We start from the raw sequence: 21,696 nt of genomic DNA, 5'->3' as shown, positions 1-21,696 counted from the left end.
GCACCCCAACCTCGTTCTGCACTCACAGAGTGATTCTGGCCCTGGGAAATATGAGCAAAGCTGGGCCTTAGGACGTTCGAGATTCCCATGGGCAGCTATGAGGGAAATGAACCAGTAGAATTACAAGAAAAGAGAGACGGGTGTGTGTACGCCTGTTTGGCACGGGGCGTCTGGAAGGGTGGGAACGTGGCTGGAGGCCAGAGCTCAGGCCACTAGCACAGATGGTCCCACCCGCAGGCTCAGGAATCTTGCTGGCTGGGCTGGCTCCCGGCCCCACTGCTTGCCTGCTGTGCCTCAGTTTCCCCATTTCTAGAAGGAGCGTTCTTTCTAAGAAGGGCACAGACGAAAGGCAGCGGTACCCAAGAAGCAGGCGGCACGGGGCTGGGCTCAGCTCAGAGTCGCCCTCTGCATAGCAGGGCTAAAATCCATGGGGACCATGCCAAGGGTCACTGCCCCAAACTGTCAGCTCCCTGCCCGTGGGCCCCTCCTCTTCGGGGCGATGAGCAGTGGCGGGACATTCCCACGATGGAGCTCTGTTGGACCAGGGATCTTCTCTTCTCTGTAGGGCGAGAAAGGGCCCCAAGGCCCAGCTGGCCGAGATGGCCTCCAGGGTCCCGTGGGGCTCCCCGGTCCAGCTGGCCCCGTGGGCCCCCCGGGAGAAGACGGAGATAAGGTAAGGAGAGCTGGGACAGGCCTTCTGCCCACGGATGACACGCAGCACGGCCCGTGGGTGCTGGCTGTCCAGAGACCCCGGCCCGCCCTGCGCGCTGGGTGCCGGTGCGTGATTTCGGAGAAGCTCACAGTTCCGCGGTGGTAGGGAGACCGCGGGCACGCGGGGGCCCCTGGGAGACGCTTCCGTGTGTGCGGGCTGCCGTGTGCCGGGACCTTCCCTGCCCGCTCGCGGTGCCGCACGTCGGCGCTGGGCGTGGGGCCGCGGTCGTGAGGTTTTACTCGGTGTCTGTTTTCCAATGTCTCCGCTTGCGTTGTCCAGGCCCCCTTCCGCCCGAGCTTTCTCACTCCCGCATAGCTCCTGCGGGAGCTGGTGTCTCGGTCCTCGTGCAGCGGGGACGGTGGGATTTATCTCTTCTGGTGAACCCCGCATTTGTGATCCACTTCCGACTTGTCCCCTGCGTGCAGGGGACACTGCCTCTCAGGGTGGGGCACAGCTCCGAGCAGCGGACGCTAGAGGCGTTAATACCCACCGGGGCTCAGTAGCTGAGCCGCCCGGTTCCCACCGTGCTGTGCAGGCCGCCCACCTGACAATGTCAGTATTGTCACTGATCCTCCGGTCCGCTGAACTCCTGCACCGCATGACATCCCGGCCTCGCGCCGTGCACTGTGTTAGAAGGGAAATCAACCTAATTTATGGAAACGTCTCTTCCTCGGAACGCTCTCCGGCTGCCCTGGAGAGGACATTAATCTTAATCCCTAAGAAAAGTAATTATGAGGCACAGATAACATGCAGACGGTTCAGGGCTAACGGACCTTCCTCGTTTTCCCACAGGGAGAGATCGGGGAGCCTGGACAGAAGGGGAGCAAGGGGGACAAGGGCGAGCAGGTACGGGGCTGCACGCGCTCACCGTCAGTGTTAACGCCGTCCTGGGCACGACCACGTTGGCCGCCCGGAGCAGGACACAGCTCCTGGGCTTCCTTTCCCGCTGGAACTCGTGTGTGGGTAGCGGGCACGCACGCGTGCTCTGGGGGGTGCACACATGCACACACGTGTTCGTATCCGCGGGCGTCCCTGACCAGCAGGCGAGCAGGAAGCATCCGCAGCTTCGTGGAATAGGGTGGGGGTCTGTGCGCTGTTCAGTTCCACAGCCCGGGTCACGGCCATCCTGTGACTCTCAGGACTGCGGGCGCCCCCCCTTCATTTTACTTGTGTGCTCGGAAGTCCCAGTGTGTCCCTCGGCTGCCGGCTCCTTCCTGGCCGTGGGAACCTTCCTGCCACCGGGTGCTGGGCACACGCCCAGGACGGTGCTATCCGGGCCCTTGGCTTCCCTCTCTCGCTCGTTCCGGGAGCCATCGTGGAATGTGTGTGGGGGACATGTGGGGGCCGGTGTCACACTGCCAGGCATGGACTCCACTCGTGTCCTAGCTCTGTGTGGGGAGCTGCCCAGTGTCCAGCCTCGTTTTCAAAACGCCTCTGGGCCCATGTCCTGGGTGTGTGGTGGAGCAAAGATGAGGCTCCGGGGCCGCCCCCCCCCCCGCCCCACCCGTGACGACACGCTCGGGCCTGAACCTAGAGCCGGCAGGGAGCCGGCGCCTTCAGGCTGGACTTCTTCCCTGGGTGGCTGCGCGTTGGGGCTGAGCTGATGGCCTCGCACCGTGGTCCCCCCCGGCTTCCTCTGTGACCCGGGAAGCAACTGTATCTCTCTTTTCCCCACAGGGTCCGCCCGGGCCCACTGGTCCGCAGGGCCCCATCGGACAGCCAGGACCCTCCGTGAGTATCTGTGCTTCAGGGACCCCCGGACATCCCGAGCCCTCCTGCCAGCGGGGTACAGCCAACTTCTCCTCACCCACGCCCCACTCTCTCCTGCAGGGAGCCGACGGCGAGCCAGGCCCTCGCGGCCAGCAAGGCCTCTTCGGGCAGAAAGGTGATGAAGGTCCAAGAGGTTTTCCTGGGCCCCCCGGGCCGGTGGGGCTGCAGGTAAATACAGGGTTTGGGGGGGCTGCTGGTCTACCTCAGACGCTCTCTGCCCCTCCCTCTCCCCTTCCCTCTCCTCCCCCTCCCCTCTGTCCCCTCTCATCCCCTTCCTTGCTCTCTCCCTCCCGGTCCCCTTGCCTCTACTTCCTCTCCCTTCCTCTCTTTTCCCTCCCCTTCCCTCTCCTCCTCCCTCTCCTCTCCTGACCCCTCTTCCCCTCTCTCTTCCACTTCCCTCCCCTCCTCCTTCCCTCTCCCATCCCCTCCCTGCCCTCCCCTCTCCTCCTACAAGAGAAGAGTGGGGAATCTCAGACCAGGCTTTGGGGACCTCCCAGGACTTGCTCTTTAGTTAGAAGCTAGGCCAGTTTCCATAATTGCAGACGTGTCCGTATTTGTGTCTCTTAACTAGCGGGACGTCTCTGAGCTCCCTGTAGAGATGCCGGGAGTGGTCGGCCGATCGTAAACATGTGAAGGGGAACGGTGCCTTCCACACGGACCACCCAGGGAGGGTGGCTGGGAGCGCTGGGGCGCGTTTCAGCTCCGGAGCTTCGCGCGCGTGTGCTCACCTGCCCACAGGCACACGTGTGGCTTCCTGGGGCTTTGGAAAATCTGAGAGTCCTGCTATGTGTACAGCAGGTCTGTGCACGGCTTCTCCCATCTCCTTTCTCGAGTTGCGTCCAGAGTTCTTAAATATTCTTTGGACGTGTCCTTTTTTGTTTATTTTTGGAGATGTGGTGTTTAGTCCCCGTGTCACGTGCCGACATACTTGGTGACATGTTTGTTCAGACGTTTCCCTGCCGTCGGCTCCTCAGGTTTTACTGTTTGCTGGGGCCCTGCAGGGTCTCGGTCCACAGATCTCCAGGCTCTCTCGGATGATCTGCTCGGGCTAGTTCTGAGACTTGGCGTCCTGGGGGTGTCCTACCCACCCATACATGAAGCACGTGCGGAGGCCGTCGGATGCCCGTGTGGCTCTGGGGCGGGGAGATGGCAGACGCTGTGGGGGTCCTGGGGTAGCGCAGCGCCCGCTGCTGAGTTCCCGCTGTGTTCCTGCCGCAGGGTCTTCCGGGACCTCCCGGAGAGAAGGGCGAGACCGGGGACGTGGGTCAGATGGTAAGTGCGTCCGGGGCGCACCGGTCCCCCACTTCTGTTGTGGCCACAGTTTGCGTTTCATTTGTGATCAACGGCTCTCCTTCCCCTAGGGTCCCCCAGGCCCTCCCGGCCCCCGAGGCCCCTCTGGAGCTCCAGGCGCTGACGGACCCCAAGGGCCTCCGGGTGGAATTGGCAATCCCGGTGCTGTGGGAGAGAAGGTGACTCCTACCCCTTCCTGCGGTAGCGTCTGACGTGCGAGTGCGTGCGGGAGCGTGCGGGAGTGTGTGTGTGTCCACTGCGGATATGGAGACACACAGGGCGTGCCTGGGCCATTCCTGTCAAACGCACTTAGACAGTTAGCAGGTCTGTGCGGGGGAGTTGGGGGATCTGACCCCTGTTTGCCGTGGCCTTGTGCACAGTCCCCAAGCCACACAGCCAGCAGCTGGCTCCGCCCCTCTCCAGGATCTCTCATGGGTCTGCTTCTACATCCTGGAAGTGCTGGGGGTGGGGATTTGCTGTCCCCCTTGTGGTCAGTTCTGTGCTCTCGTGGCCCCGGGGGCCTCATCCGATCTGGTTGATTTTGGGGAATGGGTCCTGGGATGACTCCGTGAGCACGGCGGGCTTCTGTGTGTGCACATGTGGGCCTGAGCAAGCGTGAGTGTGCATTACTTCTAATGCATGTACTCTACCTCCTTGAGATAAAAGGAATGAGACCGACATGTTGCCATTCATTCGCATTCCTCGTACACCGTCCCCAGAGCTTTCTGACTTCAGCCCATTAAACTGGAAGAAGTCCTCCATCACTGGTCATTTTTTACGATACGAGCATTACCGGCCCTGCTAGTGGCGTCCTGCTCAGCCCACAGACTTGTGACGCGTACCTGCTTCTGGTCAGAGGCGTCTTCCTTCTGGGCTCTGGCCTCTGCCGGGCGGCTGCGCCCTCTGACATGATCTGCTTTCTGTCGGCCTCTGCCTGGGCCTTCCTGCCTGTGCTGTCCCCCAGCCCTTCTGCCGGCTTCTCGTGATTCTCCCCCAGAGCTCACTCGGAGCGCCGTCTGTGACGCTCCGGGTACTGTGGTCCCCTCCTCTGTATGACCGTCACAGCCTGCCCGTGTCACTTCTCCTGACACAGATGTGTCTGCCCTCTGATGCGGGGGCTGTCAGAGTGCAGTGACTGCGCTCTCTCCCCCGGCCCCCACTGCTTGGGCCTGACAGCTGGATTTGCTACGTGCTCGGAGCGGGGCCCCTTAATCTCCAGGCCACCGTAATCATGCCCTCTTTCCTCCTCAGGGTGAGCCCGGCGAAGCTGGAGAGCCTGGCCTGCCCGGAGAAGGGGGCCCCCCAGTGAGTGGACTCGGGGGCGGGGCGGGCAGCACCATGGTCCTCTGCTGGGTGGGAAGCTCACACTTGGCCTCAGTTTTCCCATCCATGCGATGGGCCACGCCCCCTCGCGCTCGGCTCCTGGAGGAGCTGTAAGCGGTCGCGCCCGTGTGCACACGCACGTTCCTATTCGTAATCCTGTCCCCTGGGCCCCGCGCGGGGCCGCGCATGGAGCATGGGAATGGGGGCTGCGCCTGAGGACAGCCCTGCGCTTCGGGACACGGAGTCTGGCTCTGAGGACACTGACGCTGGCCTTTCCCTCCAGGGACCCAAAGGAGAAAGGGGTGAGAAGGGCGAGTCCGGTCCTTCTGGTGCTGCTGGACCCCCTGGACCCAAAGGCCCCCCTGGGGACGACGGGCCCAAGGGCAGCCCTGTGAGTAGCTCCGAGATGCTGGCGGGCTCTGGGCGCGGGTTACCCTCACGGTGCTGCAGTAAGGCCTGCCGACCGCCACGGTCTGGGGTAACGTTTCTAAGTCTAGAGGTTTCCATACCGGCTGCCAAGCCAGGGCTGTGAGGGTGAGGAAGAGAGCCGTGCGGTGGGGGCTGTGGGCCCCCGCGCGGAGCCCGGGCAGCTTGCTGTCATGCTGCGTGAACAGCCGTCTGTGGGGACGCCCCCTCCCATGGCCTGCCCTGGCTTTGCCTCCGGGGGGGGGGGGTTCTGTGCGTGGAACATTCTAGAAGCCTGAAGGTCTGGGCTCTGCCTTGGCCTGGAGCTCTGGGAGCAGAAGTGCAGGTGGGGCGCCTGTCTTCCTCATGCCCAGAAATTGGGACGCTGAGCCTGTCCTGCCGGGGGTGTTGTGGCCGCGATGAGGTGTCGACCTCCTGCTGTCAGGACCGAGGGTGCTGCAGGGCCTGAGTGAGGAGGGGTCGGGGGAAGCGGATGTGGCGGCAGCGGCTCAGGCGCTGAGGGCCTGGATGTGCCCGTTTTCATCCCTTTCAGGGCCCTGTCGGTTTTCCCGGAGATCCCGGTCCCCCCGGAGAGCCTGGCCCCGCGGTAGGTGTTCCGGGCCCCCAAGCCCCTCACCCCCCGAAGCCCTGCCCCTGCCTCGGCCAGCCCCAGCTCTTTCTCTCGGTTGTCTTCTGTGAACTCCCTTTGGGACATGGTGCTCTCCCAGGTGGCGTCCTGGTGGGGGTGTTTACGGGGCGCGGTCCTGCTTGAGCCCACCGTCCCTGCACCTCCCAGACGGACCTGGAGCCTCAGGGAGGGCCTGGGGATGCAGTGCACGCTGGTGTGCGACTCGGGTGCCACCAGGAGGCAGAAGGAACTTGCTTTTGTCCCCACAGGGTCAAGATGGCCCCCCTGGTGACAAAGGGGACGATGGTGAAGCTGGACAAACGGTGAGTCCCCTCGCGACCTCCGGGGGCCCCGGCCCGGCTTCCTGGTGGAGGCTGGCGGGCACTTGGGGATTTGCAGCTTGCTCTGTTCTTTTCTGAGAAAAACCCAAGCCTGGTTACCTTGTAGGATCAGCTCTAACCGTGATGGGGGCCGTAAGCCCCCTGCGGGCTCTGTTGAGAGCTCGGGATGCCGTGACCAGGGTTCGGCACCAGTCACCAGGGGGTCCACAACTGCCCCGAGCCTACCCGCGGGCTTCAGGATAGCCTTATTTCTGCCTCATTGGGCCTCTCTTCCAAAGGGCTCTGCCCGGCCAGCCCCCGGGGCTGAGCCCACACCTCACCTTACCCCTTTACCCGACACTGAGCTTCTGAAAGCTCGCTTCATGCCGGGTCTCTCCGGTCCGGAACCGCCCCAGGGGTCCTCCCCTTGGGGACAGACGGCCCGGCGTCCTCCCGGATTTCCCTCATCCCCGCCCTGCGCCAGCCAGGCAGACGGCTGCTGGGCCTGTCCTCCCCATGGGCCCGGCCTGGTGTGACTGGTATCAGAGGAACAACTAGCAAAGAAAGCTTGGGGAGACCAGCTTGGAGGCCGGGGCCCCCTGCCCCCTGGCGTGTGACTTGGGATGACCCTGGTCCTCCCTGTGCCTCGGGGGTCCGCTCTGTAGAAGGGGATGTGTGCGGGGTGAGGGAGTTGTGGCCGGAGTGCCCCAATATCCAGAGTAACTGCTGTGCGAAGACAAAGTTCTCTCTTAGAATGCGGCTGCTTGGGGTGCCCGGACACTCAATTGGTTAAGTGTCCGACTCCTGGTTTGGCTGAGGCCGCGGACTCAGGGTCACGAGTTCAAGCCCGGCGTTGGGCTCCTTGCTCTGTGGGGACATCTCTCCAGGACTCTCTTACTCTGCCCATGCCCTTGCTTGTGCGCTCGTGCCTCACCCGCTCCCTCTCTCAGATAAATAAATCTCCTAAAAAAACTAAGATCAAATGCGGCCACACCACAGATGTGAGCCGGGCTCCCCACGCTGCCGCAGCCCCAGCACGGGCCCAGAGGTCCGGGCAGAGGCCGAGTACAGCCTGACTTCATCTGGGACCTCTCGCAGCGGCTGCACGGGAAGAGAGAGGCGGCTGCAGGGCTGGCCGAGGGCAGAGGATCCTGGGGACTCTGTGTGTGTCAGCTTCACACCAGCCCACACCCGCCATGCCTCTGACCGACGCTGATTCCCAAATTCTGTGTTCTCTCTCTGACACCAGGGATCTCCAGGCCCTACTGGCGAACCAGGACCATCTGGGCCTCCAGGGAAAAGGGTAAGTGATCCTGCGACTGTCCTGGGCCGCCAGCATCTTGCAGGAGCCTCCCCCGCCTCCCCGTTCCCCGTGCAGCCCCATCTTCAGCCCTCGCACCCGCTAGGTGCTTCACCCCTGCTTCGGGGAGAGGCCAAACACCCCCAGTCATGCCCGGCATCGGAGAAAGGCGCCCACGAGGCCGGAAAGGCCTCACCCCTGGGTCAGAACTTTCTCAAAAGTCCGAGCGGGGGACATGGCGTTTCTCTGCACGGGTAATACTGAGCCTTTGGCTAGTGTTGCAGGAAGCCGGCCCGTGTGTGTGACCGGGAACAGGGCCCCAGCCCTGCCGGCTGCCAGAGGCCCCCCCCGGATAGACTTAGAGGTCTTTCCCAGAACCGGGGTCCCTGGGACTCATTCCGATGGCCTTGTCCTGGCTGGCCGGGGCCTGGCAGCCCCCTCCCCGACCTCCTGGCCCTCCTTGCCCTCCCCGCGTGCCCCTTGAGCCCGGGCCTGTTTCCCTGCAGACGCTGAGCTCGTCGCTCTGGCTTCCGCAAGCTGCTTCTCACATGCTGTTCTTTTATTCTGTTCCAGGGCCCCCCAGGTCCCGCAGGCCCTGAGGGCAGACAGGGAGAGAAGGGAGCCAAGGTAACGTGCTTCTCTGCCTAGCCATGAGCACAGAGTTTCCAGAAGCTTCCCCACCTGTGTGACGGCTGAGTGGGGTGGGGAGTGCAGAGGTGTGGACCCAGGACAGCCAAATGGGCACCCGGAGGCTCTCACCCCACACAGGGAGGGGCCTGGGTACACAGGCCTGAGGGAAGGGAGGCAGGTGCTGGAGCGCTCGGCCCTGTGCTTGACCTGCGGCCGCCCCCGCGGTCAGAACAGAAGACAGGGCATCTGCGCTGAGCCCCTCGCCCACCACCCAGTGCCCAGAGCCCTTGAGGGGCTGCTCCCTGTGACTCCCATGGCCCTGCCCCCTCCTTGAGCTCTCCTGTTGGGAACGGAGGCTGTGGCGGGAGCCATCCAGCCCCGTACAGGCCTAGGAAGTGGTGGCCTTGTCCCTGTGAGCTCAGGGCCACCCGGAACGGCCATGGGGGCCAGGATCGCTGGAGACTGGGAAACTCCACTGGCTGAGGAAATCGGGGGACAGAGAATGGGACAGGACGGCTCCTGCACAGAATGTGGAGAACCTAGAGCAGCCCCAGTAGTCTGGGGGCATCTGGGGTCCTCGGACCAGGGGTCCTGGGCCAGGGTGGCTACAGCCTCAAGCATCTCTGTCCCTCTGTGTCCGTGCACCCTGCAGGGGGAAGCCGGCTTGGAAGGCCCTCCTGGGAAGACTGGCCCCATTGGCCCCCAGGGGGCCCCCGGGAAGCCCGGGCCTGACGGCCTGCGAGGGATCCCGGGCCCTGTGGTGAGTGGATGGGGGCTGGAGAGGGGCGGCCGCTGCAGGGGTGCAGTGTGGGCACAGGGACACGGGGGATACGGGGACAGAGCCCGTGGGGCTCATGCTGATGGCCCCTTGTGTTTTAGGGTGAGCAAGGTCTCCCAGGTTCCCCAGGCCCCGACGGACCCCCGGGCCCCATGGTGAGTGACGACCTCAAGCATGCTCCCGGGGAGCAGTGGGGGAGGGCAGAGCTGGGGAGCACAGCTCTGACCCCGCCGTCTCCTCCTTCAGGGTCCCCCAGGACTCCCCGGCCTCAAAGGAGATTCTGGCCCCAAAGGGGAAAAGGTAAGACAGGACTTAGGTGCCTCCGAGGCTGTTGACTCGGGGCCCCTCAGACACGCGGGGTTTCTAACTATCAGTCACCCAACCGATCAGTGCCCGCCATAGGCTGGGGACGGGTCCTGGGGGTCTGAGAACCACAACCACCCTGTGCCGTGTGGGACGCTCCCTCCCTGCCCTGCCCTTGGCGGGGACCCTGGAGGCCTGCACGCGGCTCCCCGTGCAGGGGCGTCTGGGGTCTGAGGAGTGCGCCCACTCTGGACACGGCGGCCCGCTCTGGACACGGCGGCCCGCTCTGGACATGGTGGCCCGCTCTGGACACGGCGGCCCGCTCTGGACACGGCGGCCCGGGACGCTTCTCTCAGGGCAAGGGCCAGGGCTCCGCAGCAGGGCCAAGCCCACACACCTTCTCAGGTCGGGGGGGTGTCTTCTGCTCACGTGGGTTTCCTGATTGATGTAAGGCACGTCCACAGACCAGACAGTCACACCCGAAGGACGGAGGAGTCTGTCTCTGTCCACTCTGGTGCCTGTCACTGCTCAGCCTCTGAAGTAAGGAAAGTTAGAAACACCTTCTAGAACTTTCTGCAGGCTCATATAAAACAAACACATGGCAGCCTCTGTAGGAAATTTTTTTGAAAAAAGCACATTGTTACAGTATCTATAATACCCAGCAGCTGTTTCTCGCGGAGGTCCACAGAGTTTCCGTGCCCTGTAAAAAAGGTGCACACGTTGACGCGTACATGACGCACAGACCCACTTGGGAAAACACCGTGTCCTCACGTTGGTCTGTAGCTGGACCCACGTCTCCCCACCTGTCAAGCTGCGACGTTTACCACAGACCGTCCATGTCATTCCTGCGGTCTCGTCCCTTGACCTGCCTTTAGGAGCGCTCCCCCACCGGGAGACGTGGGCTGGTGTCGCCGTGGTTCCCGTGGCAGGGACTTGCTGCCCTGTCCAGCCAGCCCACGAGGTTGGCGGAGACACGCAGCCCAGCACGCGTCCCTTCCTGCCTCTGTCCATCGACAGGGTCATCCAGGCTTGATTGGACTCATCGGACCTCCGGGTGAACAGGGCGAGAAGGGTGACCGTGGGCTCCCCGGCCCCCAGGGCTCCTCTGGCCCTAAGGGAGAACAGGTGCGTGAGACGGTAACCCCTCCCCCACCCAGTGTGGCCCCTCATGGGTGGTGAGTAGCTGCTTATAACCTGGTGCCCAGTGGACCTGAGGCCAGTTAGAGATGGAAGGATGTCCTCACGTCCATCACCTCTGGATGCGAACAGCGGAGGGGACACAAGCGTGGACTGGCCACCCGTGGCTTCCTCCGTGGGGCCCCACTGGGCCTCAGAGGGGAGTCTGGTTCACCTCACGGCCTCGCAAAGGTCTCTGACCCAGCTGGCTGCCCAGGTCGCTGGCGAGGCTCGGCCCACGTTTGCCAGACACGGGGGCAGGGCCCACACCCTGACCCTGGATGTGAAGACGTGACCCCAGACTTCCCCGAAAACCACAGCGCTGCAAACCTTAGCCAGAGACCTCTTCCCCACCCTGCACAGTGAGCCACTGGACGTGGACTCCGTGGTCAGGGGAAGGGCGATGTGTGCCATGGAGGCGGGCGGGGGCACGTGGCCGGTCTGCCGCGTCTGTGCCCCTCCCACATGAGGGCTTCCTTCCAGACAGAAGTCCCTGCTGCTCAAGGTGTGCGCGCCCTTGTCGGTGCCCCCGTCGGGCCACGCCTGACCACAAGGGGACCGACGGTCTTGTGAGGCAGGCCAGGGAGGCGGGGAGTGAAGTGGGACGCACGTGGGGCCCCGTACGGTCCTGGGGGGGTGTCCTTGGGAGCCCTGCTCCGTCCGCTGGCGCTCTCCCTGTGGCATCGCCCGTGTCCTGCGCCGGTGCCCTCCAGGGCGTGGCAGCCCTGTGACCTCGGGAATTTGGAAGATGTCCGGGGTGTCGGCCCCCAGTGTAAGCACCGCCCTGTGCCCTCACCGCAAGCCGTCCCTGCAGCGTCCCTGGTGGGAGGTGCTGGCTAGAGACTGTCTTGGATTCTGACGGCGAAGAGCTGCCCCAGTCCCCAAGGCGGAGGGGAGGGAGGGCACCTGCTCTCGGCCTCCCTCTGCGCGGCTGTCGCTTCAGCCTCGCGGGGGGCCGTGTGGAGTCGGGTTCTGGGCGGAGTGAGCCTTGGGCCCCCTTACGGCCGTGGTGCCGAGTGTGAAAACCAGTGCGAGGCACCGGCTGCACCCGCTGGCCTAGCCTGCACGGACCGAGGGTCTGATTGGAGGCCACGAGCTCCAAGTGGGGAGAAGCGTATGGAACAGCGGGCAGGCAGCGCAGACAGGACCCCGGGACACTCCATGTGTCCTGCGCTGGGGTCGGGGAGACCCACACCGCGAACGGGAAACAAGGCGGGACCAAGCCAGCCCCTGGGTGTGGAGCTTCTGAATTTCCAGTCAGAGCGTTCGCAGGGATGGCAACACGCAGTCCCCTCCCCGTGTCCCTGAAGACGCCGGCGTCCCAGCCCGGCCCGGGCAGCCAGCTGGGGGTGGTCAGTCTCCTGGGGCATGTTCGGGCCGCACCAGGCCCCACGAGGAGAGACGGTTCCCCTCCACGGCAGCCGGCCCCTCGCCGGAGGGCGTCTGCTGGGGGACAGACCAGGAGCGTGGAGAGCCATGGCTTCGAGGCAGGAGAGTGTGTCTGTGACCCTCGTGAGACGTGTGACTGTGTTTTCTGCTCCTTTTCAGGGCATCACTGGACCTTCTGGCCCGATCGGTCCCCCGGGCCCTCCTGGCTTGCCGGTGTGTATCTGGGAGGGGTGGGTGGTCCCGTGTCATTCTGGGGAGAGCAGGGAAGCAGGCGAGCCTGGGCCATGGGCCTCTGCGCGGCAGGAGGATGATAGGATGGCCGGGAGCCCCGGGTTGGGCCCACCGCCGAGTGGACGTGGGGCCCAGGGTGGATTTGCCCATCCCCTCCACGTCAGGGCCCTGAGCGACAGAAGCAGGGAAGGGGCGTCTCTGGGCCCTGGTTTCAGGCAGGGGAGGCGGGCATTTCAGGAGACATGACATGGCGCCACAGGCACCCTGGGCAGGGCGAGGAAGTTGTCCCCATGGGTGTGAGCGGGACTGCCTGGCCCAGACGAGAGGGGTCAGGGACTACCCGGTGCAGGGCATCCCCCACACTGCTGGGGCCCCTGGCAGGCCAGAGCCATCCTACAGGGCTGTGAGCCCCCACTTGCCCCTCCTGGGCCCAGCCCTGGGTCCCCGAGGTCCCAGGCAGTCCCGCAGTCCAACGCTCTCCCTGCTGTTCCTCCGACTCTGGCTGCCTGCCTGAACCCGGTTTCCCGGCTGGCGGGGGGGCGTGGGAGCAGGGTGATCAGGCTCGGACAGGACTGTCCTCTCCATGTGGCCAAGCACCCGCCCTGCCCCCGCGCCAAGCTAGTGCAAGCACAGACTCCGGGAGAGGGGATTCAGGTGCCGGCTGGGGGTGAAGAGCCGGTCAGGCCTGAGCAGGACAGTGGGCCGGGGGGACACCTGAGCATGAGCTTATGTTGTCCCCCACTCTCTACAGGGTCCTCCTGGGCCAAAAGGTGCTAAGGGATCCTCGGTAAGTGGTGTGTGCCCCAGACGGGCCCCTTCTGCCCTGGTGGGGGGTGTGTTCCCCTCGATGAGAACCACTCTGGGCCCTCTTCACCCTTGACTGGTGGCAGCACTGTCCCCACGGCTTCTCCAGCACCGACCATCCCGAGCGTGTCCCCCACCAGAGTCGCGACAGACCGCGGCCTACGGGTTCTTGTTCCCCACTTTAGCAGGAAGGTGCCCCCAAGTTCCCATCTTGGGGTGTCAGGCTCCTCCATCTGGGACTGGGGACGGGGTCCCTGCCATTCTTCTCCCTGGCACGTTCGACTTTGCCCCTCATGGTCTCCGTGCCGGTCTCTGTGCCGGTCCCGCGGACACCCTGGAGCACGGAGGGGGTTTAAGTCATAGCAGGCCTCGGTGATGACAGTTGGTCTTTTCTTCTTCCCAGGGTCCCACTGGCCCGAAGGGTGAGGCGGGCCACCCAGGTCCCCCCGGCCCACCGGTGAGTAGCCTTTGAAGACTTGAAAGTTGGGAGGGAGCTCTCCCGATGCTGAGGCCGTGGTGGGAGCGTCTGTGTGTGCTGTTCACTTTCTAGAACGTGGTGGAGGGAGTCCGGGGCCCAGAGGGAGGGAGAGACTGGGTGTGTGCATGCCCGTGATAGTGGGCAGCCCCAACGAGGCCCCCAGGGCATGGGTGATAAGCCCGACTGTGGGATGCCCTCCACAGGTCCCCCCTGCTTGGCCCAGCAGCCTCTCGATTCCCATCTCTGTCCTCGGCTGGGGTTCCCACACCGGCAGGTGTCTGTGTGGCCCCACTGTGTGTGGCCCCAGGCTGGGCTGTGGGGCCAGGGGAGGGTGGGTCGCTTTGAGCCCAGCTGAGGCTCGAACCCCAGGCCACGGCCAGGAGGAGGGCGTGGGCGTACAGGGAGGCCTGGTGGCAGGGCTGGGCGTGCAGTGCTCAGGGGCAGGAAAGAGGGGGAGAAGCACGCGGGGGTGACGGCGTCTGCAGTGGGACGTGGGGCCCCGGCGGCCCTGGCGCGGCTCCTGTCGGGACCCACCCGGTCCTGTGCACACGCAGGGCCCCCCCGGCGAGGTCATCCAGCCGCTGCCGATCCAGGCCTCGAGGACCCGGCGGGACATCGACGCTAGCCAGCTGCTGGACGACGGGGCGGGCGAGAACTACGCGGACTACGCGGACGGCATGGAGGAGATCTTCGGCTCGCTCAACTCCCTGAAGCTGGAGATCGAGCAGATGAAGCGGCCGCTGGGCACGCAGCAGAACCCCGCCCGCACGTGCAAGGACCTGCAGCTGTGCCGCCCCGACTTCCCGGACGGTAGGGTCCGCAGGGCCCACGGGGGGCGCCGGGCACGGGGTGGCTTACGCCATGTGAAGGTCACCGCCTCCATGTCCCCGTCTGTGCCGCGGGCTGCCTGGGCATCTCCCCCGGAAGCCGACGGAGGCGTCGCAGGAGGTGACCGGGTCCTGGAAGGCCAGGGAAGGAGGGCAAGGCTTTGTGGGGGCACAGAGCCCCGTTCTGGTCCGGTCTTAGCTGCTGTCCCACGCGTGACCCTGAGCCTCATGTCACCCTTCCGTGGGAAGGGGGCTGAAGCCCTGCCTCTCAGAGGAAGCGAGAGGGCATTGCACACTCCACAGGTACAGCAGGGTCCGCGTCAGACCCGGAACTGATGTCCGAGTCGGGGTGTGCTTGGGCTGGTGCTCTGGAAACCGGACTAGCCCCCCACCAAAGCCACTCCTGTCCTCACTGCCCTAAGCCACACGCAGCCCATCTCTGAAGTACAGCGTCCTTGGCCGGCTTTGCCCCCCGGGACGTGTGAGCAGCTTTCCTCTGGCCACAGGGCCATCCACGCTCCCCGTCCTCCATCAGCCCAGGGGGGGCGTGAGTGTCCGACACTGACCCGCCAAGGCGGCCGGCCCACCCTCCCCTGCTCACTGCTGCAGGGGAGCCATGGCCCCCATCGTCCAGCTGGGCCCTCGGGGATGGGTCTTTCGTGGCTCTGGATGCAGCACGGAAAGCTGCGTGCATCCGACGAGCCCAGGGGAGGCCTGTGGGGGTGGCCTGTGTGCCTGGCTGACTGCGCTCCCCGCTGGGCTGACGGGGTGCGGCTGCTTCTGCATCCACACGGGCGGCCACTCACAATCTCTGTCCGCCGTCCAGGAGAGTACTGGGTGGACCCGAACCAGGGGTGCTCCAGGGACTCCTTCAAAGTCTACTGCAACTTCACAGCTGGAGGGGCCACGTGCGTCTTCCCCGACAAGAAGTCTGAGGGGGTGAGTGCCTGCCTCCCCGGCTGCCTTCCCCTTTCAGTGGGGCCAGGGTCAAAGCCACAGTTTCTGCCCCAGAAGGAGACCTGAGCTGTGGGATGGGGTGGGCGTGGCCTGGCGTGGTGGCCGGGGAGGGGTCGGCCGGCCCCACATGGAGATTTCAACCGTGGGGCGCTCAGCTCCTTCCTGACACGGCCCCGCAGGTCTGCCCCAGACCAGCTGGAATCCGTGCGGGCGCCTTGGGGGCAAGTCCACAGTCCCCTGATGTGTCATTGAGAAGCTGGCATTTGCCTTGTTCTCTGGGTCCGCTGACGTCTGGACACCCCTCCTGTCTCTCCTGAGGGCAGCATGTGTGTCCCAAGTCTGCTCTGTGTGGGATGTTGGTCAGCGAGGTTCTGATGCAGAGTCGGGGGAACAGCGGCTAACAGTCCCTTCCGTGGGCGAGTTCGTGTGTGTGCAGATGGGATTGAATGTGCGGGGGGGTGGGCGTGTGTGGGGCCGGCGTGTGTGTACGTGTGGATGGGTGGGGGGACATGGGTTGCTTTCCCCTTGGGCGCAGGACAGCCGAGGCAGACAAGGTCCCCAACTGCAGGATGACCATGATACAGTGGCCTCTGCGTGGGGCCTGTGCAGACCCCCATGACGCCCCGAGGCGGCCTGCTGTCCAGACAGGTCGTGGCTCGGGTGCAGGAGGAGTTGGGCCTCCTGTGGTCTGCAGGGGTGCTGTTCCCTCACCCCTACATCTTGCTGTTCCTGTGGGGAGCTCCAGCACCCCTAGACAGAAGGCCCGGCCATGGGGCAGGGGCTCCGCCGTGACAGGCACGATGTGGGGACTGCTGTGTTCTGTGTGAGCTCCCCGACCGGAAGCCCCTGGTCACCCGGACGCCCACAGCACACAGCCTGATGCTCAGAGGGAAAACCCAGGCCTCGGGAGCCTCCCACTTAGCAGAGCCCTGGGAGGAGATTTGGGTGGAAAAGGCATCGTTTCTCATCTTTTCTTATGACTGGCTGTCGCCAACACATGGCCTTGCTGCTGGAGGATTAGTGGGTGCCCCAGGAGCCCGAGCTGGTGGTGTCGGTGGGCAGACAGCAGGTCGGGGGCCGAATGACCCCCACCGCTCCGTGCTCTTCCTCGGGCTCAGCCCCCTGAGGGGAGGGACCGTCTGCTGGCCGCCCGCACCTGTGCCCCGGTCCCCAGAGGAGACGTGTGTTATCTGAGCACAGACGTGGGCCCGGAAGCGCACGCAGGAGGATGGCTGGTCCTCTCTCCCTCCCTGCACGCGAGCAGCTCAGAGGGGAGCCCAGGGGGACTGAACGGGGAGTCAGGCTCCCGCCTTCCCAGTGCACGACCAGGACCCGGCAGAGCAGAGGGCCTGTGGGCCCGTCCAACATGCTCCCTGGCTTTGTGGCAAGGGGCTCCCTGTTTCTGCTGCTGGAGGCTGCAGCAGGCCCTCCTCCTAGAGGGGGGTCATGTGTTCCCTCACGGGCCCCACAGCACGCCTGAGCCTGCTCGGCGCTAGGCCTGTCCTCAGGAACTGCGCCAGCCCCGTGCCCAGCGACTCCCTAGTGGGAGCCCCCGCTTCTGGGCAGAGGCCATCTGTCCCGGTGACGATCAGCATCCTGCTGGGACCTCGGGAGGCCCTGCCCACCACACAGCCACGCAGGACACGCGCATCAGATGAGACCCCATGAGGGGGTGGCCGCGGGTCCTTCCCTTGGCCGGTCCCTGCACGCTGGCTCCTCCTGTCCCCAGTGCCTTTGGCACCCGGGAACGCATCCCCCGCCCATAGTTCCGAAGCCGCGGGCCCCGCATGAGAGGCCGGGTGTGCACAGACGTGCGGGTCGCAGGTGGCCGGCCTCCTCCAGGCCTTAGCACGGTCCGGCCCAGAGCGAGCACCCCGACCCCGCAGGAACCCCCTCTGCTGTGGGGGGCGAGGTTGGGCGGGAGAAGGCGTGTTTGCAGGTGGGGGGGCGCTCCTCGTGGCGGCGGGAGAAGTAACACTGTCCTTCTGTTTCTCCCCCCCCCGCCTGCTCTGTTTTAGGCCAGGATCACTTCTTGGCCCAAAGAAAACCCGGGTTCCTGGTTCAGTGAATTCAAGCGCGGTAAACTGGTAAGGCCACTTCTGGCTTCCCGCAGTCGCCCTTCACACGCGTCCGTTCCGTGTCTTACAGAGTAAAATGGCCCGCTGGCCTAAAGAGCGGCCTTCCACCTGGTATAGTCAGTACAAGCGAGGGTCCCTGGTAAGTGGTCGCCAGGATGCTGCCCGCTTGCCGCTCGGCCTGGCCCCCGGCTCTGCATGGCACCCGTGGCCGCCGTGCGCTGCACCTGCTCTCGTCCCCTCGGCCGAGCCGCTCCACGGCGTGTGACAGCCAGACTCCGCCTTGGCGCCCACGCCACTGTCCCCCGATGAGAGCTCGTCCAGCCTGGGAGCCGGGGGACAGATTTCCAGTCTGGCCTAGGACAGGAGCCGGGTGCCCAGGGTGTGGCCAGGAGCGGGAACCAGACACGGGGAGCCGGAGGGCTCTCTCCTGCTCTGTTCCTAGTGGCCGGGTCAGATGACACGGGTCCCAGACCACTAAACTGAGCTCTTCCCAGTACGGGGGCCACAGAGGCCACTCCCCTGCAGCTGCCGTGTGGGGGGCCATCCTGATGGCCGCCTGGCCACGGGCTTCTCGGTGCACCCACATGCCTCGGTTACCCCCGCTGTAACTCCTGGGGAGCCGCTCTCAATAATCCGTCCCAGAATCAGAAAGACGCAGGCATCCCTTGAAGGAAGCGAAGGGGTGTCCTGTTGCTGGCCGGAGACAGCCGGTCTGCGCTCCTTCATGCCAGGCCCGAGGCTGACCCGCTGGCTCGGGCATGTTGCTCTGACCATCCCAGGGGTTAGATCTGGGCCCTGTGCCCTCTTTTTAGCAAGTGGAAGGGCCAAAAGTCGATGTGGACGTGTCACAGGCACCTGACTCTGTTCCTTGCCTTCATGTCCTCAGATCTGGTCGTCCCCCACTCTGTGCCCTGGGGGGTCCTTCGTCACCTAGAAGCCGTGCTGTGGGAGCTCCGTGCCTTCCCACCTGGCCAGCCGCCATCCGTGCCGGCACCATGGCCTCCTCGGGAGGGGGTTCCACAGAGGCCAGGCCCCCAAGAACTCCCAGAGCGGTGGCTTCCTGCCAGTCTTTGCCCTGTCCCGCCTCTCGAGGCCCCTCGCTCTCTGACCTCCAGGCCCCTCATGGCTGCCAGCACCGCCCACACTCCGTGTCCTTGATTCTAAGCCGCTCCGGCTTCTCACAGACCCTCTGGAGGTCCGCGCTCGCCTAGCCACGTCTGTGGAGACTTCCTCCGGTCTCTGTGCGGATGGCGGGCCTCTCGCCTGCTTCCTGCCCTGCTCTTCCTCCTCCCTCCACCCCTGCCGTGCTCGCCTCGGAGAGAGCACCCGCACACAGAAGGACGCCTCGGACACCCCCTCGGCGCGGGCTGGGCCCAGCGAGCCAGGGGCTGGTTCCGTGAGGGCGGGTCGGGCAAGCTGGGTTCCCGGACAGAGACAGCCGGGCATCCCTTGGGGCCCCGCAACCCGCACCTCGTACAACACCCGCTTTCCACCACCGACCTGGGGAGCCCGCCTCCCACCTCTGTCCCATTTCAGACTGGATACCGAGCTTGGAAAGCAGAGGGATGCCCCAGGGGAAACCAGCTTCTCCTTTGGGTTTTCCTGCTGCCTTATTCTAGCTCTCTGGGACCGTCCTGGTGGATGGGACGCAGATGCAGGTCCCATCCTGAAGAAACAGGCCTCTGCTCTGGTCGGGGCCGCGCTGGCCGCAGCCCAGGAATACACGTGCAGAGCCGCTTTTCCCAGGAGGGCGGGGTCCAGCCCTGGAGGCCTCAGGTCCTTCTGTGTCCCTGCTGCTCTCTGGCCTGTCCCCATGCATGCGTGCTTCCCCCAGTCAGTCGAGCATCCTCCCAGGAGCGCCTGATGGCCCGGATTGCTGGTTGGTATTTGGTTTTCCTCCTCAGGGTCGACCGTGAGGTGTGCGGTCACTGTGGGCAGAGCTGGTGCTGGGCGGCAGCACGGTGCCCTCCTGGCCCTGGCAGGGAGGGACAGGGTTGCTGGCTGGGCCCCTGCCTCCACGCTGGCTAGTTCTGCGGATGTGTGTATGAGCGAGCGGACAGCATGGGCCTCGATTTGCCCTCGTGTGTCCGGCGCGGCCTCCACTGACGCCCAGAAACAGCGGGGTGCCCTCTGCTTCCCATGGGGAGGCCGGCAGAGCGTGGAGGCAGGGAGGGGGCCGAGCCTCATACGGGGGAGGGCAGGCACCCGTGTGTCCTGGCCGTGTCTGACTGTTCTGGAAGCTGGAGTCTGCAAGGATGCAGACAGTGAGACTTACCTCTGGGGACACCCTGAACCCTCCCTTTGCCCCCGGAGCTCAGGACCTGTTTGTGGGGAGCCGGTGACGCCAGAGAAGGCCCTTGAGAATGGGACTGTCATTTTTTAATGCCCTGCTCTGGGCTTGCTGTCAGGGAGTCCTGTCCCCAGAGTGCCCCCCGCTGCCCCCGCTTGGCCTGGACACCGCTGAGTCCCTGCACCCAGGCCAGGAAGACCTGCTTTGCTTTTCTCTGGGTTCTGTGCCCTGGAGAGGCAGGAGCGGCCTTTCCCGCGTGCCATCTTGGGGCTCCCCCGTCCTTGTAGGAGGGCACTCGGTTACCCTACCCTCCAGCTTGTGGCCAAATGGCTCAGGCCCCTCTTGCTGCCAGGACGTCCCAGCACCCCATGCGTGCCCCTGGCCGGCCCGAGTTACCCCCGAGGCCCCCTGCCCTCTCTGTCTGCCCTCGGCTCCCTGGCCAGGGCACGTACCAAATGTTCTTCATCTATTACCATAATCTCAAGAGATCCTTCCTTTAGCCGGCCTCTGGGCATGGCGACAAGAACTCAAGGCCGAGTCTCTGCCCCCAAGGTGCTCACGGTCTGGGGAGGGCTGCAGGCCAGGAGGGCCTTATAGCCCAGGAGGGAAAACACAGTGAGCCAGGCTGGGGTGGGGAAGGGCACGTGCCCCGGGCAGGTTTCCTGGAGAAGGTGCATGACCTGAGCCCTGGACGAGTAGGGCCCAGCCAGTCCAGGAGGACAGGTGGGTTGTGTAGGTCTCAGAAAGAAATGCGGTGTGCTTCGCTCCATTTCGGGGAGCCCCCGAGAGCGAGCCAGTGTGTTCTGGCCTCGGGGACTGGGTATGTGGCGCATTCCCAGGGCAGTGCCCTCTGCACGGCTCACGTTCTGGAGGAGACAGCACGTGGATGGAGATCGTGAAGGCTGGGCTGCGAGGAAGGTCCCGTCCCCTCACTGCTGAGCGCTGCCCCTCCTGTCCCCCCAGCTCTCTTACGTGGACGCCGAGGGCAACCCCGTGGGCGTGGTGCAGATGACCTTCCTGCGGCTGCTCAGCGCCTCGGCCAACCAGAATGTCACCTACAACTGCTACCAGTCGGTGGCCTGGCAGGACGCCACCACGGGCAGCTACGACAAGGCCATGCGCTTCCTGGGCTCCAACGACGAGGAGATGTCCTATGACAACAGCCCCTACATTCGCGCCCTGGTGGACGGCTGTGCTGTGAGTGTCGCACACGGCGGCGGGGGGCGGGGGCTGCCGTGGGGCCTCTGCCTTCATCCCTCAGGCGAGGGTGCGGGCCTGGGAACGCAGAGCCCGGACGGGTCCATGGCCCCGGCTGGCTATGACGTGGGACCTGTGTCCGTCTGGCCTGGATTAGAGAGTCTCTCCTCAGGGCCTTCCCGGGAGTAGCCAGGACACGCACTGTGCTGGGCGGTGTCTGCGGGTTCAGAGCTGGCAACTGCCTCCAAGCTAGCGTGGCCGTGCTGGGCTGTGCCCGGGCCCCGTGCGCCCGCCAGGAAGGGCCGGTCACTCACCGGCCTGACTGGAGGCTTGCTCAGCCCGCACAGCCTGTCGGTGCCGGGGCTGCGTTCACACCTCGGGCCCCGGGATGCTTGCCGTCCTGTGTAGGCCTGTAGCCTCCCAGAGTGAGGCCAGGGTCCCCACCGAGGGCCAGCTCCTCGGCTCTGTGCCTCCGGGGGGGGGGGTGCTCTGCCGTCAACCTGGGGGGTCAGAGCTGCGTCCTCATGTCCTGGGAGGTGTTTAGGGCACAGCCATGAACCAGGGGGTCCGGTCCCCTTGAAACCCTCAGGCATGTCCCTCGTGTGGCCTTTGAGAGGCTGGGGGTAGCGGTTGCCGTGTGTGTGTCTGTGAGTCTTTCTGTCTCACCTCAATGTCCGTCCTCCGGTTCTGGACTCAGAGGTTCTGTCCGTGGTAGCCAGGCCAGCTCCCGCAGGGACAGGGCAAACGTGGGCTCCAGCCCCACTCTGTGTCCAGGGCCGGCCCCTCGCAGGGCCTCCCTCCAGGCTGGCA

General features: G+C 65.0%; 1 protein-coding gene across 2 annotated transcripts in view; it reads left to right on the top strand.

The window, feature by feature from the left end:
• Positions 1 to 21,696, top strand: part of COL5A1 (collagen type V alpha 1 chain) — a 138,839-nt gene that overhangs the window by 113,587 nt on the left and 3,556 nt on the right. Inside the window, exons 43-65 of one of the 2 annotated variants that reach the window (XM_047699330.1) lie at positions 566 to 673; positions 1,505 to 1,558; positions 2,390 to 2,443; positions 2,543 to 2,650; positions 3,701 to 3,754; positions 3,844 to 3,951; positions 5,024 to 5,077; positions 5,379 to 5,486; positions 6,054 to 6,107; positions 6,398 to 6,451; positions 7,698 to 7,751; positions 8,322 to 8,375; positions 9,031 to 9,138; positions 9,258 to 9,311; positions 9,403 to 9,456; positions 10,477 to 10,584; positions 12,184 to 12,237; positions 13,007 to 13,042; positions 13,463 to 13,516; positions 14,092 to 14,347; positions 15,191 to 15,303; positions 17,470 to 17,538; positions 20,653 to 20,886. In XM_047699330.1, the coding sequence (XP_047555286.1) occupies positions 566 to 673; positions 1,505 to 1,558; positions 2,390 to 2,443; positions 2,543 to 2,650; positions 3,701 to 3,754; positions 3,844 to 3,951; positions 5,024 to 5,077; positions 5,379 to 5,486; positions 6,054 to 6,107; positions 6,398 to 6,451; positions 7,698 to 7,751; positions 8,322 to 8,375; positions 9,031 to 9,138; positions 9,258 to 9,311; positions 9,403 to 9,456; positions 10,477 to 10,584; positions 12,184 to 12,237; positions 13,007 to 13,042; positions 13,463 to 13,516; positions 14,092 to 14,347; positions 15,191 to 15,303; positions 17,470 to 17,538; positions 20,653 to 20,886 (2,004 nt within the window). Of the gene's footprint in view, positions 1 to 565; positions 674 to 1,504; positions 1,559 to 2,389; positions 2,444 to 2,542; positions 2,651 to 3,700; positions 3,755 to 3,843; positions 3,952 to 5,023; positions 5,078 to 5,378; positions 5,487 to 6,053; positions 6,108 to 6,397; positions 6,452 to 7,697; positions 7,752 to 8,321; positions 8,376 to 9,030; positions 9,139 to 9,257; positions 9,312 to 9,402; positions 9,457 to 10,476; positions 10,585 to 12,183; positions 12,238 to 13,006; positions 13,043 to 13,462; positions 13,517 to 14,091; positions 14,348 to 15,190; positions 15,304 to 17,339; positions 17,409 to 17,469; positions 17,539 to 20,652; positions 20,887 to 21,696 lie in introns of both variants that reach the window. The other variant, XM_047699329.1, reaches the window with a different exon arrangement.

The sequence above is a fragment of the Lutra lutra genome, chromosome 13, assembly GCF_902655055.1.
Source record: "Lutra lutra chromosome 13, mLutLut1.2, whole genome shotgun sequence".
Classification (NCBI taxonomy): domain Eukaryota; kingdom Metazoa; phylum Chordata; class Mammalia; order Carnivora; family Mustelidae; genus Lutra; species Lutra lutra.
The sequence above is the reverse complement of the archived record's forward strand: the minus strand, read 5'-3'. Positions and strand labels throughout refer to the sequence as shown.